We start from the raw sequence: 18,720 nt of genomic DNA on the forward strand, positions 1-18,720 counted from the left end.
AATTAATCATGCAACTTGCAAGTCTCTATATATCACCATATCTCATCAAACAAATATAGTTTTTGGGGAGACGAAAACATGCTGAATATAAATGTGAAATGTGTAACAAAAATATATAATTTTTTTTCTTGAATTATGCAAATGGTTTTAAACATCAATTAGAATTTTTTATCTTTTATTATTATGCAAATGTGACGAGCCGATCTGCTAGCCGCTGCCCGTTTCCTGTTTCCCCGTTTCTGATCGCGACGCACACCGACAGCCCCGTTTCGATATCTTCCCAACCGGTCCTCCCTCTTCGTCTTCGTTTCCTACTTCGTCGCCCTCCGTTCGGATGAGAATAACCCTAATCCGATCGAGAATGGAAACCTAGCTTGGATCCCCCGATGCCCCTTCGATCCCCGGCCTCCATCTTGTCTGTGACCCTTGGCCGCCGTTCCTGGGTTATGGCCATGGAAAAATGGCTGTTCCGCCTCATCTCCGTCTCCTTCGTCTCCGTGCTGCTTTTCCTCTCCGCCATCTCCGGCTTCACGGCCTCCTATGCTTTCCACGCCCGCCGGCCCGCCCCCACCGACGTCCACCGCGGCCCGGCCCACCTGCCCGCCTTCGCTTACTACATCTCCGGCGGCCGAGGCGACTCCCGCCGCGTCCTCCGCCTGCTCCTTGCCGTTTACCACCCCAGGAACCGCTACCTCCTCCACCTCTCCGCCGATGCCTCCGAATCGGAGCGGGCCGACCTGGCGGCCAGGGTCTGGCTTTCGATCCCTGCCGTACGAGCGTTTGGGAATGTGGATGTGGTCGGGAAGGCCAGCGCAATGACACCGATGGGGTCGTCTGGGCTTGCGGCCACGCTACATGCTGCCTCAGCGCTACTCCGGCTCGACGACGGCTGGGATTGGTTCGTGACGTTGAGCGCCGAGGACTATCCGCTTGTCACGCAAGACGGTACGTGATCTTTATTCTCAAAATGAGGCCTTTGTTGTTGCATTGGTTTTATCAGATCTCCAGATTTGAATGTTTATGATGGAAAAGATGTCGTCTTCTATTCGAGTTTATAAAACCAGCTATGAGTTGTAAGTAGCGTATCGAGTTTATTTGCTCTTACAACGAAAAGTTCGGATCTATCTTTCCATCTTAAGTAGCCAAGGTTCATGCTTGCAAGGCTATATTGGAAATTGGATCTCTCTGTGGTATCTAGTTTAGATTTTTCTTGACACACTCTCTCTATCTATCTATCTCCTCTTTATGATGTTTATACTGTGTCAAACAATTTTCTATTTGATATCCATTTTTTGGTTGTTATATGTTGGTGAACATTGAATTGCAACTGCTTTAGATCCATTAATTTAGTGGATACTTAAATTAGCACTAGTACTTACCAGCTTTTTAGCACTAGTACACCCTTCCTTTCTTCATCCCCATGCTCTATGTAGATTGATATGGCATCTTTGTTATGAAATTCGAGCCCCAAACTGCCTGTAGAAGGCTTCTTTTTTCTTTTATTTGATGTGGATTTTCACTGGATTGAGAATGCTTTTATGGGAGATCCTGATGCCACGGATCAGTCCTCAGCCTTTTTGGTGATACAAAGCCAATTTTAGCTCTTGAAGGATTCACCTTTTCTGATCTTTTTTAAATAAATAAAAGGTTTTGTTACCCTCTTTTTGTATATACCGATGAAAGAGTATTGTTTATCTGTTAAATTCTTCTAAGCATTGAGTGTTTGAAAGTGACAAGATAGAAATATGCAAGGACATAATTCTGCTATTCTGCTGAGCTACATGCTGGATATGCGTACATTTTTTCGTGTGCTGATTAAGTATCAAGCTAACACCCACCCTCTTGTGAATCCTACAACCTTGAGCTTCTTGAAGTATCTAATTCTTCTGTTAGATAAGTACTCTTACATCGGTTTATGTTGCTAAAACCAAAAGTATATTAGCAAGGACTTGGCAATACCAGGGAAGCAAATGGGCATGTTTGCTCTCCCATTTTTCTCCTTATCCATGTGTGGACTGCAGTAGATTTATATCTTATAAAATACGATGATAAATCTTTCTTTTTTGACATTTTAGTTTTTAGGTTTGCATGAACATGATGAATGTTCTTCTCTGAATAAGATATCTTGTAGAACGATTATCTGAAGGATGTCTTCAATTTTCTTTTGCATTTATGTTCAGGTACATAATATATTTGCTATCCAGAAGTTAAAGTGCTGATTATTTGTTCTCTTTTTGTTTCAGATTTGATTTATGTTTTCTCCAATGTGCCAAGGAACCTTAGCTTCGTGGACCACACCAGTGATCTTGGATGGAAAGAGTAATCACAAATGTTCTGCCGTTGTCTTATTCCTGAGAGTTAAATCCGCTGTCTTTCATTAACTTCCAGAACTGTCATTGCAGAAATCAGAGGGTTCAACCAATTATAGTTGATGCCGGGCTTTATTTGGCAAAGAGGAAGTCATTTTTCAAAGCTTCTCAGAATCGGGTCACCCCTGAATCTTTCAAGTTCTTCACAGGCAGTTTATCTTATCCTAAACTTCTAACATGCTTATTTCAAACTTTTGCACATCTGAGTCTGATGATGTGTTCTTTCGATTTACTGTTCAACAGGTTCTCCGTGGGTTATCCTGAGTAGGTCCTTCATAGAATACTGCATACTGGGTTGGGACAATCTAGCTCGCACTCTTCTCTTGTACTTCACAAATGTAATGTTGTCCGAAGAAGGTTATTTTCATTCGGTCCTATGCAACTCTCCTAATTTTCAGAATACAACAGTGAACAGTGACCTAAGGTATATGGTGTGGGATAGTCCTCCAATGCTGGAACCCCACATTCTTAACATGACAGATTTTGATCAGATGACAGAGAGTGGAATGCCTTTTGCTAGGCAGTTCCGTCAGGGTGATGCAGTGCTAGATAAAATTGATAGCAGGATACTGAAACGTCGCTACTACAAGGCCGTTCCTGGGGCTTGGTGCTCTGGCAAGAGGAGATGGTGGATGGATCCATGCTCTCAGTGGGGCAATGCTGACATTGTCAGACCTGGGCCTCAAGCAGAGAAGTTTGAACAATTGATGAAAAAGGTGGTAGAGGAATGGAAGTCAAAATCTAGCTCGTGCAGATAAGTCTGAAAATTTCATAACCATTCGAGTATCAAGATTAATTTTGTTGGGGCATGTTCAGCAGAAATTACTCCCCACACGAGGTGATTTCATTTTCTCATCTCAATCACTACTAGAGATTTCTGCATAGCTTATACCAAGATGGAGGTCATGTGGTTGGTGGTCTCTCTCTCTCTCTCTCTCTCTCTCTCTCTCTCTCTCTCTCTCTCTCGGCTGGTACGACTTCAAAGGTTCTACATGGTAGTTAGCTGCAATGACACACTACTCTATTGGGGGGGTCCATGAAATCATTTTTGAAGAAAGTCCATGACTTGTGGGCTATTTGCTGATGTTGTTTGAGTCTTCCACCAAATGCCAGAGTGCCATATATCCACTGATGTTAGATAAACCAGAAGAACTTACTTCCATATGCATAGAAATGAGCAAGCAAATGTCTTTTGTGGACACATGTTGTCTCTATGGTAAGCATCTTCCAAGGAGATAGAGTCTTGACATGTTATGCAGACTAGTGCAGATTATGTTAAGTGAGATGAGATCAGGCCTCTCCTAGAGTGTTATTTGTCTTTGATTCTTTCATGTTATGCTGTATTCATGTGGGTACATACTGGTTGCTGTATAAACCAAATGAGGTTGCTGATTTACCTCACATCAGTGTCACACAGCTTCTTTGCACCTTTGAGGATCTTTACTTTGGCCTTTCATATTATCATGATTTGTTCTCTTTATTGCCTAGTGTTCTATATCCTATTTATGGTGGTCTGATTTCTCTTAAGCACAATATTTTCTGCAGTATTTTTTTTTTTTTGAAAGGATAGATGATGAAAGTGAGATGTGAACTTAAGCTAGTTGACAACAGTAATATAATCTCACTCAGGACACAAAATGAGTAATTTTAAAATGAATGTATAGTGCTTGTTTCTAAAAACAGGAAACTTGATCCGACCCAATATATTGTTTCTAAATCCAAGCCTCTATTGTAATTTGTAAGAGTAACGAGGGTTTATTTGATGACATGACAGCAGAAGCGCAGCAGACAAAGGCGGGAAAGGCCGCGAAGTCGAGTAGGAATGAATGGATCGAAGCGGGAAGACGAGTTCTCTATTTTAACCCCCTTCCCCTTTTTATATTACTGTCTTGGGTCCCCTCCTCGTCGTCGCCGTCACCACCCTCCCTCTCCTCTCTCTTCTGATCCCCCCTCCGTGGCACCGGCGATCCCAATCTTGCGAGGGGAGGGTGGGAAGGAGGAGGAGAAGAAGAAGAAGAAGAAGCACCTGGGGATCCGACACATGGGCATCCAGAATCTCCTCAGATTCCTGAAGCCATTCATACGTCCCGTCCACATCAGGAAATACGCCGGGAAAAGGGTAGATTGTTTTGGACCCTTGCAGTTTTCTTGCGGTTTCTAATGAATGTTATTCCGATCTCCTTCATGTTTTGCTTTGTTCTTCTTTCCGGTAGGTGGGCATCGATGCCTATTCGTGGCTCCACAAGGGAGGTGAGCAGCTGGAACCACGCAAACAAAACGCGTCGCGTCGATTGGTAATCCTAGATGTTTGGTGGTTTATCGTGCACTCTTTTGGGCAGCTTATTCTTGCAGTATGGAGCTCTGCCTCGACATGCCGGGTGAAGCTGCGAGGCGTTATCTCAACTACTTTATGCATCATATCAATCTCCTCCGGCATTACAAGATCATGCCTGTCGTCGTCTTTGACGGTGGCAGCATCCCTTGTAAGTCCGCCACGGATCATGAGCGCCACAGGCAAGTGAAAGGAAGAAGCAGAAACTGATGCAATTTAGCTGTATTGTTCTTCCCAGGATGTTCATTATCATGCTGTAGGTGAATGGTTTGTTTTATTTGGTTAGGTTCAAACAAACTACAATAGATGTTACACGAATATGAACTACCAATAAGACAAAGCGGGATAGAAGCATAGTTATATACATATGTTTAGCATAACATGTTACTATTTTTGTTTGCCATTTTCTTTGTGTGGCTGTTCAAATTGTTTGTGTAAACTGTTTATTTGGGCAGTGTTATGCCTCTGAACAGATGTTTATTTTAATTTAGGCGAAGAGAAGCTAATTTTGAGTTGGCAAAAGAGAAGCTCAAGCAAGGAAACACTGCAGGTGCCATTGAACTTTTCCAGGTAATTTCTCCTTCATTGGTACACTTAAGTCACTGGATACATGTGTACAGTAGAAAAATTGTATCGATTGGTATAGTTGTAAGCTAACTCTGAAAGAAAGAGTTATCCTTCTTTAGTTGTAGCAACATGCAAAGTGGTTTTCTTGGGTTTATCAATGTAGATAATACATAAAAATAACAGAAATGCTTTTTTTACTTTCAAAGACATTGAAATACTAGGGCGGAAAATGGTTGTCCAAGCTTTTATTTCTGGTATGACATGATTTCTAAATCCTTGGATTTAGATGTGTATGAGAAAAAAGAAAGAAAAAAAAAACAGATCTCAAAAGGAGAACTATGAATGCTATATATCACGAGGCGTTTGGGGTGAGTTTTGCTGAGTCATGCTAAAGTGGCAATTTAATTCAGGAACTCACATAAAACATGACTAAACTGCGCTTAGCAGAGAAAAGAGAGGAGCAGCCTGGAGAGGCAAGTAATTTGAGATATAGATATGCTTGTTTGACTTTAAAATTTTGCTGAAGCATGTCTGTCAAATTTTGTGCATAAGAAACAGAAGATTCAATCACATTTTCACAAGCTTTGGTTCCTTGTCTTTACAATATTTTGAGGAAAGCCTATCTTCCTCAAAATTACATCTTCTGTACAAGAAATGTACTATTGTTCTTTTCTATGAAATTTAGTTACAATCTAGACATGTCCACTTACAGTATACATCACATATTGTCTTATTATTGATGTTACGTTGGTTTTTTGCTGCTTAGTTACTGGGCAAGCCCACAAGATCAGGAATTTAGAATTCTCTAGATTTTTTCAGTCTTGAGAGCAGGAAGCTTTCGATATGGTTGGCTTATACACCACATTTATCTTTTTTCTTCTTTTTCTAATAAGTTGTGCACGATTGCTATGTTGTTTCAATCTTGTAAAGTGGTGTCTTTGATCAAGTAATTTATTTTGATCCTTTTTGTTGTCCTTTATTTCTTTCCCTTTTGGTCTTTTTTCTAACATTTATAGTATCACCTCCAGAAAGCAGTACATGTCACGCCTTTGATGGCTCATAAGCTGATTCAGGTAATTTCCCTATGATTATGACCTAGTTTTCTATTTTATAGCTTTAATTGTTATATGTTTTTTTTATGACAGATCTTAAGATCAGAAGATGTGGAATTCATAGTTGCTCCCTATGAGGCCGATGCTCAATTAGCATACTTATCTTCCCTCAAACCTGATCAAGGAGGCATTGCAGGTGTAATAACAGAAGACAGCGACCTCATTGCATACGGTTGCCAGGCTGTGAGAAAACTGAAACCATAGGTTCCTTAAATTGTCCTTTTGTTGATTTTCTCATGAATGCATGTTGTTGTAGATCATATTTAAGATGGACCGCTATGGTAATGGTGAGGAAATTCTTATGGACAAAGTCTTCAAGAGTGCTTCTGATGGACTTTCCTTCAAGGATTTTGATAAAGAATTGCTCACAGGTCACACTTGCATTTGCTCGACTTTCTTGAAGTAATAAGTATTAATTAGTTCACTAATTGCATGACAATTGTTAAGTCTCAGTTTGTCTACTCAACAAATGAATCTAAATGATTATGGTTTGCATTTCAAACTTTCTTCTACCTCTATATTTTGTAACTCGTAACAATAACCATATGAGGAAGTAATTCTAGATAGTAAATGATCCATCTATTCTCTAACTGAAACTCGCTATAAGTAGGGATGGCAGAGCTTGAGTCGTGCATTGATTTTTGACTTGTATTCTTGCATTCTACATAGTGATAGCTCTAGTCTCACCTTGTCCTCTTTTCACTATTTATAAGGCCTTGCATATAAGGTTTAACCCAAGGTATGCAATTTCGAATGGTACCGCTCAGTATGGGTGGTACGTACCAGTCCGACGGCATACCAGTACGCGGACCGCTCGCTACCAGGCGGAACGTTTAAAAGCACCCCGTATCGAACGATACGAGGTAATATCGGACGGTAACGGTCGAAATTGATCGTTATCGCACTGTAACAGTGCTACAGTGCTCTAACGGTCAAATTGATCGTTGGAGCCCTTTTTCATAGTATTTAAACCATTCTTCTTCCTTATTTCACTCCATTACATTCTCATACTCTCTTAAACTATCTCAAACTCTTTTTTTTCACATTTATGCTCTCCTAAACTTTACAAAATAACGATTTGTGACGAATATGATTCATGATGATCAACCTACGATCAACACTATATTAATGCATCAATGGCATACGATGTATCAATACACTATGTCATGTGATCAATTTCATGATTGGGTCCAACAAACATATCATATTAATATGCAGATGTATAGGATCGAGGACCCCGATCCACCACCCGTGGAGGCTTGTCGTTCGTTTTGGTAGTAGAATCAGCAATCAGGTATATCTACATACGTGATTATTTAATTCACTTGAATTTTAGAGTTTATATTATAACAAAATAGTCTAACAATTTAAATAATTTTTTTCTGTAGATATTTCAATGTTAACATAAGGACAATCCGTAATTGATTGAAATACGAATCTTGCACAAGATATTTTTCAAAGCCCGAAAAAGATATGTGATATTATTCTTATCTAATTTACATTGTTTTTATTAAACTTATGCTATTGCTATATTTATTTCTAACTTAAAAACTCTATCCTAACTTTTTTTTTCAGATATTTTCGAAGGGTTTTACACCTAAATTAGGTCTACCGCTCGGTACGCCTTGGCGTATCGCTCGGTACATGATACCGTATCGTACCGAGCCAACCTCGAAACATCGGTACGGTACGGTATTGTATACCTTGGTTTAACCAACCAATCTTCTTGGGTTCTTGCTTATGGAACTCTCTCATAAACTAAATCACATGCTTTTAACTATTCTTTCCTCCATATCTGATCTATGTTATTAAACTTTTCTCCCATCTTCTAAAAGCTTATCACATTTAAGATCTATTGTGATCTAGTTTTCAAAATATTTTCGCTCCATGTCTTGCTTGTAATTTAAATTGAATAAAATTCAAGCTAAATTTTTGCTTTTATTGAGTTCAATTTTAGTGTTCTATTTTTCCTACTTATCCATCATTTCTTTTAATCACATGCTAACTGTTGTTGCACAATCTGTACATCAACTCGAAATAACTAGCATCATTTTGTTGTGGGTGAGGTTCTATTATTGCTCGTTGTTGGTTGTCAAGCTAATTTTGAATTTGTTCTTGCAGATTTGAGAAAGTTTTGCATAATTTATGACATCGCTCAATGTGTTATATTTTTTCAATATCTTGACAGGTATGTGTGTCCTGGCTGGATGCGACTTCCTTCCTTCCATTCCAGGAATTGGGATTAAGAGAGCTTATTCTTTTGTCTCCAAGTACAAGAACTTAGATCGTGTAAGCCCATTTGTTCCATTCTTATGCTTGTCCATTTAAAACTCCAATAAAAAAATTGTGGTAACAAACTTAGGAATTCCTACTTGTATTGATTGTATTGCACAATTATGCCCCTAGTATACAGATTTTGTACTGTTCTTAAGCAAAATGCTGTTTGGTTTGATGTATGTGTCTAATGTCCCAAGGAACATTTTAATCTTATATATTTCTTTATATATGTATATTTATCATATTTTTTCATCTTAATTTCTTGTTGGCTACTGTTTTGTCTTCATTTAACTTTGTGTTTTTCCTTCCTCATGCTTTGCAGGTTCTGTCAGTTTTGAGACTTGACAAGCGATATAAAATGCCAGAAGATTACTGCGAGTCTTTTAGGAAAGCAGTTGCAGTCTTTCACCATGCTCGAGTGTAAGATATGCCATGTAAAACTTATGGCACAAACTGACTTCTATCATATCGACTTATCTATGCATTCTGTTATATGCAGATATGATATGGCTACACGAGCATTAAAACATTTGAAGCCTTTAGAAGAGAAGCATCTGGAGTTTCTAAATGGTGATCTGGATCTTCTTGGACCGTATCCTACATGACACCATAACACAATATAATCGCCACTATAAACAATCGTCACAATAATGCTTGTTTCTCGCTTTGATATGTTATTTGCTTCAAATTTTCCCATGAATTTTCTTTGATTTTTGAAATCACCAAGTGAGCTCCCGCAATCAGTAGCTGCTGCTGTCGCTGAAGGCAAATTGAACCCCATTACCATGCAACATTTTGACTATCTCCCTAACGCTGAAATGTGCTCGGAGTCTGTCAGCGTCCTATCCTACCATCGTACATCTGGTGATGAATTGAGAATCTCATTCACAGAGGGGAGTTGCATTACAATGTGTTCATCTGAGCAAGACCATGAAGAACATATAGAAGATAAGCTTATCGGTAAGTTGACCAGCTCTTCTTTATGGGCTGCTAGTAATTTGGAGTCGAATGTATACATCTTTTGCCATCAAACTCTATCTACAGAAAAATTACTAGTCAAGTTAAAAGGCATTATAAGTAAGCAAACTAATCCAGAAGTATATGTGCTGGCACTTTGTTTTGTTTTATGTTCTACTAATTCTTCAGCTTGTTTGATGTGTCAACAGTTGCAAGAGAGACTGCTCTGGATCAAAAGTACATTAAAGAAGCTTTTGCGCTGGGTATGTTGGTTGCACCAGCAGAGTGTCATCAAGTAATGGAGCTTGAAGTAGACAAGGCATCAGTACCTGATAACAATCCATTCAAGAAGAGAAAACTAGAAAAGAGTAGTTCTCAAAAGGACGACCAGAGGGCAGCACTGGCTGTGGTGACACAAGATGAAAACTCTCTTGGTATGGTGTGTTCTTCGCCGCAGTCACAGGAAAGTGTGGAGTCCAAGCCGAATAAGTCAACGTCCATCGGAAAAGATAAGACTCGGAGAGGGAGGCCTAAAACAAAGAACGAGAATAAGAGCGCAGGGATTAAGAAAAACGGTATACTCAAATTCTTCCAACCTTTGTAGATCTAATTTTTCTTGCATTGCAGTGTTTTTATCTTTCGCTATGGGAGAATTTTCATGCCCTCAATTTTGGTTCAAATTTTTCGAGAATATTATTGTTGCAGATTATATTATCTAGTTTTATTTTTTGATCAATCAATGTATTGTGATATCTAGTTTAATCTCCTACTAAAATGGGAGAAAATTGAGTTGATTTATAAGGTAAGATGAGTTTGTTATCATTAATTTTGTCTTAGTTCAATTCACAGAGTAGCAATATGATATGATTGATTATGATTATGAGTGACAGACCAGAATTCATTTATAGTTTATTGCAGTTGACTTGGTCAAAGTAGTATCATGCAGCCTCATCTCTACTAGTAACTCCAATGCCGTCCTTATTCTTCATTGGCATACAAATGCAATCCACACAATGCAGCAACCATCGCCTGTCTTCAATACTTTCTTCTTCTGAGACTCTCTCTCTCTCTCTCTCTCTCTCTTTCAAGGCAGCAATTTTAGTGGACACATCATAGCATTGTCTTCATGATCCAGTATTTGCAGAAGGCAGTATCCAGTAAGGAGGAAACGATGAAGCGGCAAACCAAAGAGAGAGAGATGGGAGCGAATTCACATAGCTCTGGGTCGCGGCCACCAGCTTGAACGCCACCACCACCACCGTCGTCATGTAACCCGGTTCCATCTTCACTATGTTCTTCCACGTCTTCTCTTGGTCCGGCACCGGCGGCTCCCTCCCCACAGCGTGCGCCCCCACGTTGCATCTCGACGCGTCCCCCTTTGCAGTAGTCATGCAGCTGCCGAAGGCCGCCAGGTCCACCAGCTCCACCACCTTGTTCGCCTGAAACGTCGCCAGGTGCGGGTGCAGCGGGTAGTCGTCGCCCGTCATGTTGATGACGTTCCACAGCTCCGTGCTGCCGGATCGCGGTGTCTCCAGATCCTCAGAACCTCCTAAGGATAATTACATATTCTGTAATTAATTATGATTATTATCTCAATCTTTTTTATATATTAAGATTTTTATAATTACATAAGTAAAATATTTAATATTAATTCTTTTAATTTTTTAATTTTATCGATAAAAAAATATAATATATTCGATGTGAGACTAATCAGGATGTTACGATCAAAAATATAATATCATCCGATAAAAAAAAATTTAATTCTAATTTTTTTCTAGTCATCGCAACAACACCTGCCTCGTGAACCCATGGATCCCTAGCCAGTGAAGTAATAATATTAATTCATTAAAGCCTCAGATCCCTAGCTAGTGAAGTATCAAATGTACAAAAATTAATTTATATTCAAAGTAGAAAATAGTATGATAAAATGACCATTAGGTTCGGGGCGAGAATTATAATATATTTTTCTTGATTGATCGTGTGCTTTATGATTGTATGATGCGATTGACCACCTCATAAGATTGAGTCGACCTCTTAATTGGTGTAACATTATTGGCTGTCACATCATCTGAATAAGGTTGATAACGTGAAGATAATATATTAATCATACGATTGTGAGATATCGATCACATAACCATAAATATAAAAGACTGATAAAAATCTTAACTGATAAAAACATTAAATATAAAATACTAAGATCCTGTCCTGAGATAAAATCCCACCCTTAACCCTTATGAGTAACAAACGAAAATAATATGCCAAGACGGTGACTAAGGCTGCCTTGAGCTGATGCAACCATGGATAATATCCACAAAACTAGGTTTTTGATAGAATAACATGTAAAACTCATGACCACCGATGGTGGCAAGGTTCTGAGATTGAATCATGACGCAAACATTTTTATTCATTGTATCCGGTAAAATGAGGTTGGAGCAAGACGATAGCCTTTTTGATAACCAGCAGATGTTCTGCTTTCAAATTCACTTGATTCATACACAATACCGATAAAAAAAAAAGCCCTCTTCCGGTTCTAACTAGCAGTATAAAAGTACCTAAAGATGTTAAGCTCGTACCTACGTATAAGCCTCCGGCAGATGGAAGTCTGATAGGTGCAGCTTGTCTCGGATCATTCTGCCAGTCTTAGGCATAACATGCCAGTGGAGAATAAGATCAACTTTTCTACCACGGAGATTGCTTCCCTGGATTATTGAATTGGTAAAAAAAAAAAAATTAAGCTGAGATATTTAACAGTTCATCGAAGATTTACTATTGTACAACATATGCGACGAAAGACAAAAAATATTCACAAGTAATAAACAAATTCAAAACCGAGTAAACTAACCTGATCGATTAGAGGATACTTGGTGGTCACCTTTGTCTGGAACTTTGCCTGGTCCTTATCCAGGATTATGTGATCCCATAGCGAGATCTGAACATGGGAAAAAGATCATAAAAAATGATTTGTAACCAACAAACCAAGGTTTCCCAAGACTAAAAGCAAAGTTAACGATTACAAAATTAACTTATGCGGAACAAGTATGTTAATTTGCTGAACATATGCAGCTTCCATAAATTGTCACGGAACTTCGAAATCAGAAGAACAAACAAGGAAACATGGGCTGACAACTCAAATACCATCCACAGCAGCAAGTGGTTTGCCACCATTGCAACGAATCACCAGGTTCATCAAACATAAATATATCAGTATTGAAAACTCAAATACCATCCAAAAACACCAAGTAGTTTGCCACCTTGAAATGAATCACTCGGCTCATAAAAAACAATATATCAGTTGATGTAATAAACTCTCGACACATTTAGAGATGTCAGAACCAGCAATATGAATCTAGACCCAGACGCTTTAAGAGCAGAACAACCATAGAGAGCGTTCACTAGAAGATTAGTTTCCAACTAGACTCTAGCAATTAAGTAAAGAATAATCCATTAGTCCAAATATACCACATTAGTTTATTAATAAGGTGACAGTTTCTCAATAACAGGGGATGCATTGGGATAGAAAATAAGTGAAACAAATATATTTCACATGTGTTCATGATATTCTTGTATAGAAATTAAGTGACCACATGATTCACAAATTACAACTTTGATTAGTAAACCATGAAAGTGAATTTTAGGCTTTTAGCAACCAATGCTAACCCACAGGTAATAAATGACACACCTGGTTAAGGGCATTCTTTGGAGTTTCGTACTCAGCAGCAAGGAAGACAAAAACCTGAAATTAAGGAGGTTAATAGAAAATGAAAAATAATATTATCCATTTATTTTGAGACAGAGACTCCATAGTATATATAAGCCTTTAAAGTGCAACACAACCTATTTACAACTCTGGAAGTGATAGCAAAAGAATCTCTCAAACAGACTTCAATAAGAGGATGAGAACACACAACTGACCGTACATGCAAGTCTTTGATAATATTTGGATAGTTGAAATTTGCTAGCAAAAATAAGATGATTTACTGCTCAAAACTTGGTCGATGTTCCCTAATTATAACAATCCAACAAAAGAACAGTATTGAAGTATAATTGACTCATATTGGATGGTAAAGATCAATAGATTTCTGCTTCACCCAGGAGCTTTTACCATGAGGTGTTGTGGCATCAACAATAGAACAACACATTGTAACTATATGAAATTCACCATAATCTATTGTTCTATTAGAAGACAGTCAAATTACTTAGCATCAGTCCACAAAGTACCTGCTTCGTATTCCATGTAAACAGTGGCTGCACGTCCAAAGAAACATTGAATGTCAAGCTAACCTGCCAGGTAACAACCTTTTTCAGACACTTTGTAATGACTGAGAAGCTTCATATAAGACATAAAAGATGAAAAACCTACTAAGACCCACATGAGACTATGAGGTATGGGAATACAGTACAAAACATTTTTATTTGAACTTACATATGGAGATCATGTTTTTATGTTATAAGCACATGTAATATAGAAGTTTATATATAGAAGTCTATAAAAAACCACATAGGCCAATGTCTTTTAATGTCATCATGACTAGTTAAAATTAAAAAAAACTAATTAACGAGTTTAATAAAGTGCTCGACAAGCAAACCCAAATCTGAAAGGCCAATTTTATTTTAGTGCTACATAACTTCTACTCAACCACCCTGGCAACTCTCCTCTATTACTTCATCAGCAAAGAAAGCAAGAACTACAGGAGACAGAAAACACAGAAAACTCCTTATCAAAACCACTAAAACTTCCAATGTTAAGAGAGAGACATCTAATGCAAAATTGGGTGTATGAAGAATGTCGAAGAACTGATTGAATTTGAGTACGGAAAAGTAAGAGATGACTAATTTGAAGAGGTGGGTAAGAATGAGACTTTATTTTGCTTTAAGCAACTTCTGAAAGGAATACATTGCAATAGCTCCGAAAATGTAGACGAAATGGACAAAAATCAAATTTATCAAAAATATAAGCAATGTGTACTTAATGCAAAACAAAAAATTCATTACTGAGAAATTTAACAGAAGTACATTAAGATAATGAAGTAAAAGAAATGTTAAAGCAAAATGATAGAGACTTTCAGAAAGAAGAATTACTGGCATATTCCCATAAGATCCAAATCACTACTCATCTTGGATTTAGGGGATTAAAAAAAGGGTCCAAAGTGGAAACAGAAAGGTAACAAGATTGGTGCATATAAACATGCAACAAAATTTTTCCCAACAAGAGATGTAAATTCGTGAAAAATTACCTCATCAGCCCCATTCAGCTGCCTCCGAAACCGATTAACCTTAAGCACCTGCAAGGGACAAAAAAAATTCCCTTAAGATCACCAATAGGTCGCACAAGCAGTTAATCATCATTCAAAGACTTGACCACAACAAGGAAAATGGAACTAAGTGGCCCAACGCATTCGCCACTAGAAGATTTGGAAGGGCTAGATGTACATAGACCGACCTCTGGTTGTATAGAAACTGTTTACAAAAACCTGAGAGAAAGAGCCATCTGACAAAATTTAATTCACATATTAAAGTTTACAATTGACACTCCAAAAATCTTGCATCCAAATGTCCATGTCCAAATTAGAGAACATTAATAAGTAATAATGTCGTAAAGCATAATACTATGTTCCTCCAAATAATGCAAGGACAGTTGGTTACATTGTACAAAGTACAAATTTTCAACATGTTGAGCACAAATTTTTATTCAAATTTAGTGAATGCTGCTCGAGTTGAGCAACCTAACATGCATATGTGCTTACATGTGGAATTGTGAGCAAAAAGCATGAAGCCAACTTGGTATTTGAAAACCTTATGACTATTTTTGCTTCTTTTCCATCATCCTATTGGTTAGTTTTTGTTTCAGTGACTGTGGAAACGGAAAAACAATGAAAATAATTTTAAGCACTTCTTAATTTCAATTTAATTTCCATATGTCTCTTCAGCACGCATAGGTGATTGCTGGCAGACTGCAACTCAGTTCAACTCTGATGCGAAACCGTGAACACCTTTTTTATGTCCTAAAAGATCCCTAACATAGCACAACTCGTGGTTCCAAGGAGAAGCAATCCCCACAACGGCATAAAACCTAAAAACGACGGATCGACGAGTAGCAACCCTAGTCGTTCTTTTCTTAAGCAAGCCTTGGCGATTGCTGGCCGATTGCAACTCGGTTCAATTTCTACCCGTCAACATTCCACGGCGTAGGGGATACCAAACAATTAACACTTTTCCCTTCTCAAGACAAGACCCCATTTTTTTTCTCAAGACAAGCAGAACTCGCGACGAAAGTAGTCACTATTACTTCTTTCCGAAGAAAACAACAATCCCGACACAGAATCCAGCCAAAAAACGACGGATCTATGAGTCGCAAACCTCGGTATGGATGGCATCACGGACTTGTAACCCTCGTCTCGAAAGAAAAGGGGAAATAACAGATATAATGATGATGACGACGATCGAGGACCGAGACATGGTAGCATTCGTCGATCGGACACATCAAATCGAGAGATCGACATGAGATGACATAACAGACGGTACCTGGGCACTGGCTTGGACATGGGAGGAGGAGGCGGACAGGGGGGAATTGAAGGCGTCGAGAAAGGAGGCGGCGCCGCAGAGGACGGCGAGGAGGAGGAGAGAGAAGGTGAGGAGGGTGTTCAGGCGGTACGCGAACGAATGCATCCTCTCTGTCTCCCTCCAACTCCACTGTCCGGCGATGTGATGGCGGCCGCAGATCCTCCAGTAGAATAATCTTTGATACCCCCAAATCTTTTTGGATTTGGAGTTCGCGTCCACTGTTTAATGCATACGTTACCACGCGTGATGTGAATGCATCATGCTTCGAGATTTGTGCAGATGCGCGAGGGCGTACAGACGGTTGCTTAATCCTGGCCAAAATAATAATAATAATAATAATAATAATAATAATAAAAGAACGGTCCTGATTTCATCGTAAGAAATCCGAATATTGAAGTGCACGCTCGCCTAGCTCTGAACCCAAATTGACTTGGTGGCCAAGTCCGTCAAACGGAAGCATATCTACTGTTCAATGCATACGTTGCAAGGCGTGATCTGCTTGCATCATGCTTTGAGATGTACGCAGTTCCTTGAAGGCCAACGGACGGTTGGATCGTAATCCTTTATCGCGTAATCTTTGCCAAAATAACAGGAAAAGGGAAGGACGGTCCTGATCCCATCACGAGGTACCCAAAAATTAAAGTATCAAATTGACTTGGCGGTCGAGTCGGTCAAATAAAAATATATCCGCTCTCGTAATGCCATGTGGCTGACGTCACGCATGTCGCGTCATCACACGTTGGTATTTACGACGTCCGAAGCCGACCACAGTTTAATTGCTATTAGTTCTTCTCGTTTCAGCAAAGAGAAGGCGGAGAGAAACAGAGATTAGAGGCGATGGCGTCGAAGAAGCGATCGGACTTCGACGGCGGCGAGGAGGAGAGGAGGACCCGGCGGCGGTTCAAGAAGAAGGAGGAGGAGGAGGAGGAGGTGACGGACGACCAGGTCGACGAGTTTTTCGCCATCCTGCAGCGGATGCGGGAGGCGACTAGGTTCTTTGCTGCCGGGGGCAGCGGCGATGAGGCGAAGGGGCAGGGAGTACGGAGGTGGCGGCTGGCTTTCGAGTGCGAGGACTTCAAGGCGGCGGCCGCCGTCGAGGATATTGAGCGGCGGAGGAGGAGGAAGAGGAAGAGGGGTGCGGATGCAGCGGCGGAGAGCGGGGGAGAAAGAGAGAGGTCGAAGGATGTGGCAGCGGCGGAAGTGAGCATCTCCGGGACCTTCGATCTGAACGCGGAGCCCGCGAGAGAACAATGAACGAGTGGGAGCCCCGCGGCGGTGACGCTACATTTACATTATCTCTATGTCATCGCTCTCTCTCTCTCTCTCTCTCTCTCTCTCACAGCTCTTCAGGATCAAATTAATTAAGGTTGGAATTATGTAAACCTTTCTGCAAAAAGCCAAAGGATGGGAAATAAATTGGATCCATTGTATCTGAGTTATGATTTGAACCTCATTTTATCTTTTTTTTTTTCTATATATGTGAATTAAGGCTGGATTTGGTGACTACTTTACATTAGAAACCAAAAAAAGATGAGTTGAGAATTATTTGAATCCAGTGGCCATGGTATTATTGTGTTTTCATGGAGCCCATGGCCTTGGGGGGTTGGAAGTCATTGTCCTGAGCCTCGAGAAGGACCTGCAACTAAAAAGTCTTCGAGGAAGTATCTCATCTATACTCGTGTGTTGTGACAGTCTGTGGGCACAGTTCATCGACTTAAAGAGTCGATTGGTACAACAATAGAGACCAGTTTGATGATTGAGTCGACGACTATAGTTCATCTTCCTTTATACTGTTTCAGCTAGCATTGAAATTTCAGGTTCTCACAGATTCTCTCTCAAACCCATATATGCTTCACGTGTTTTAGACAAGAACGCCAGCCACAGCAGAGAACAGATCAACAACAGACAACGTCAAGAAGATCCATGGGAAAGCAAACAATCATTTTTATGTAGCCGAGACTTCAATCTTCCTCACCAAACAGTGATCGGATCCAAGAAAACAAAGATCCAAAACCGAGCTGAAGAACAAGCAAACTCCACCAGTGCAGCTCACAATCTAGATAGAAGCCCGGAGGACGCTTGTACACTCGACGCAAGCTATACGTTGCTGCAAACTACATGAATGGGAAAGGTTACTGGATCTGCACGAGAAAGGATTCATAACCCAGTTGAGGAGGGTAGGACAGGGTCTTAAGCTTCTTCACGACCTCGATCGGCCACACATTCTTCCGCAGTTGCTGGGGAGCCGGGAGAAGACCATGTTAGATCGGCAGGGAGCGGGAGACGGCGGCGGCGGCCGAGGAGACCATGAGGACTGCTCAGTGCTCAATGGGATGGATCGGATTAGGACAAGTGTCATGCAAATTTTAAAGCCTTGTATAATTAAGGGGTGTTACATATTTAATCTTTAATTATTAATAGTAGAAATAAAATAGATCCGCCAAGGCACCGAATCACACTAGGCATAAATGTTGGCTGCATAAATAATAATAATAATAATAATAATAGCAAGAATTATACTGTTTTATTTGGTTATTATATTTTA

General features: G+C 39.7%; 3 protein-coding genes across 4 annotated transcripts; 2 read left to right on the plus strand and 1 right to left on the minus strand.

The window, feature by feature from the left end:
* Positions 1–202: 202 nt before the first annotated feature.
* LOC135631647 (beta-glucuronosyltransferase GlcAT14A-like) lies at positions 203–3,796 on the plus strand. Its single transcript, XM_065139386.1, has 4 exons — positions 203–945; positions 2,244–2,319; positions 2,403–2,518; positions 2,613–3,796. Exons 1-4 carry the CDS (start codon positions 387–389, stop codon positions 3,125–3,127), a joined length of 1,266 nt encoding a protein of 421 aa, XP_064995458.1. The 5' UTR covers positions 203–386; the 3' UTR covers positions 3,128–3,796.
* Positions 3,068–10,883, plus strand: LOC103976408 (exonuclease 1). 2 transcript variants are annotated; one of them, XM_065139385.1, is made up of 14 exons: positions 3,068–3,207; positions 4,144–4,488; positions 4,583–4,619; positions 4,709–4,883; positions 5,193–5,271; positions 6,297–6,341; positions 6,414–6,563; positions 6,637–6,751; positions 8,569–8,669; positions 8,980–9,077; positions 9,157–9,249; positions 9,385–9,617; positions 9,824–10,189; positions 10,750–10,883. In XM_065139385.1, the coding sequence occupies exons 1-14, from the start codon at positions 3,178–3,180 to the stop codon at positions 10,773–10,775; spliced, it is 1,893 nt and encodes a 630-aa protein (XP_064995457.1). In that variant the 5' UTR covers positions 3,068–3,177; the 3' UTR covers positions 10,776–10,883. The 2 variants fall into 2 exon arrangements, with proteins under 2 accessions (XP_064995457.1, XP_064995456.1); XM_065139384.1 differs by lacking the exon at positions 10,750–10,883 and having other exon boundaries at positions 9,824–10,438.
* LOC135631648 (signal peptidase complex subunit 3A-like) lies at positions 10,496–16,388 on the minus strand. The gene is made up of 7 exons (XM_065139387.1): positions 16,137–16,388; positions 14,849–14,896; positions 13,833–13,895; positions 13,294–13,347; positions 12,457–12,543; positions 12,188–12,313; positions 10,496–11,163 (listed from the first exon to the last, which is right to left on the minus strand). Exons 1-6 carry the CDS (start codon positions 16,278–16,280, stop codon positions 12,188–12,190), a joined length of 522 nt encoding a protein of 173 aa, XP_064995459.1. The 5' UTR covers positions 16,281–16,388; the 3' UTR covers positions 10,496–11,163.
* Between the last annotated feature and the right edge of the window lie 2,332 nt (positions 16,389–18,720).

This window comes from Musa acuminata, chromosome BXJ3-2 (assembly GCF_036884655.1).
Source record: "Musa acuminata AAA Group cultivar baxijiao chromosome BXJ3-2, Cavendish_Baxijiao_AAA, whole genome shotgun sequence".
In the NCBI taxonomy this organism is placed as follows: Eukaryota; Viridiplantae; Streptophyta; class Magnoliopsida; order Zingiberales; family Musaceae; genus Musa; species Musa acuminata.

Coding starts and splice junctions, on each gene's coding strand:
- LOC135631648 (XM_065139387.1), bottom strand. CDS start 16,280: ATGCATTCGTTCGCGTACCGCCTGAACACCCTCCTCACCTTCTCTCTC. Junction 14,897..16,136: donor ATGTCCAAGCCAGTGCCCAG/GTACCGTCTGTT, acceptor TGTCCCTTGCAG/GTGCTTAAGGTTAATCGGTT. Junction 12,314..12,456: donor AGTATCCTCTAATCGATCAG/GTTAGTTTACTC, acceptor TCAATAATCCAG/GGAAGCAATCTCCGTGGTAG.
- LOC103976408 (XM_065139384.1), top strand. CDS start 3,178: ATGTTCAGCAGAAATTACTCCCCACACGAG. Junction 6,752..8,568: donor TGATAAAGAATTGCTCACAG/GTCACACTTGCA, acceptor ATATCTTGACAG/GTATGTGTGTCCTGGCTGGA. Junction 9,078..9,156: donor GTCTTTCACCATGCTCGAGT/GTAAGATATGCC, acceptor TGTTATATGCAG/ATATGATATGGCTACACGAG.
- LOC135631647 (XM_065139386.1), top strand. CDS start 387: ATGCCCCTTCGATCCCCGGCCTCCATCTTGTCTGTGACCCTTGGCCGC. Junction 2,320..2,402: donor AGTGATCTTGGATGGAAAGA/GTAATCACAAAT, acceptor CTGTCATTGCAG/AAATCAGAGGGTTCAACCAA. Junction 2,519..2,612: donor ATCTTTCAAGTTCTTCACAG/GCAGTTTATCTT, acceptor ACTGTTCAACAG/GTTCTCCGTGGGTTATCCTG.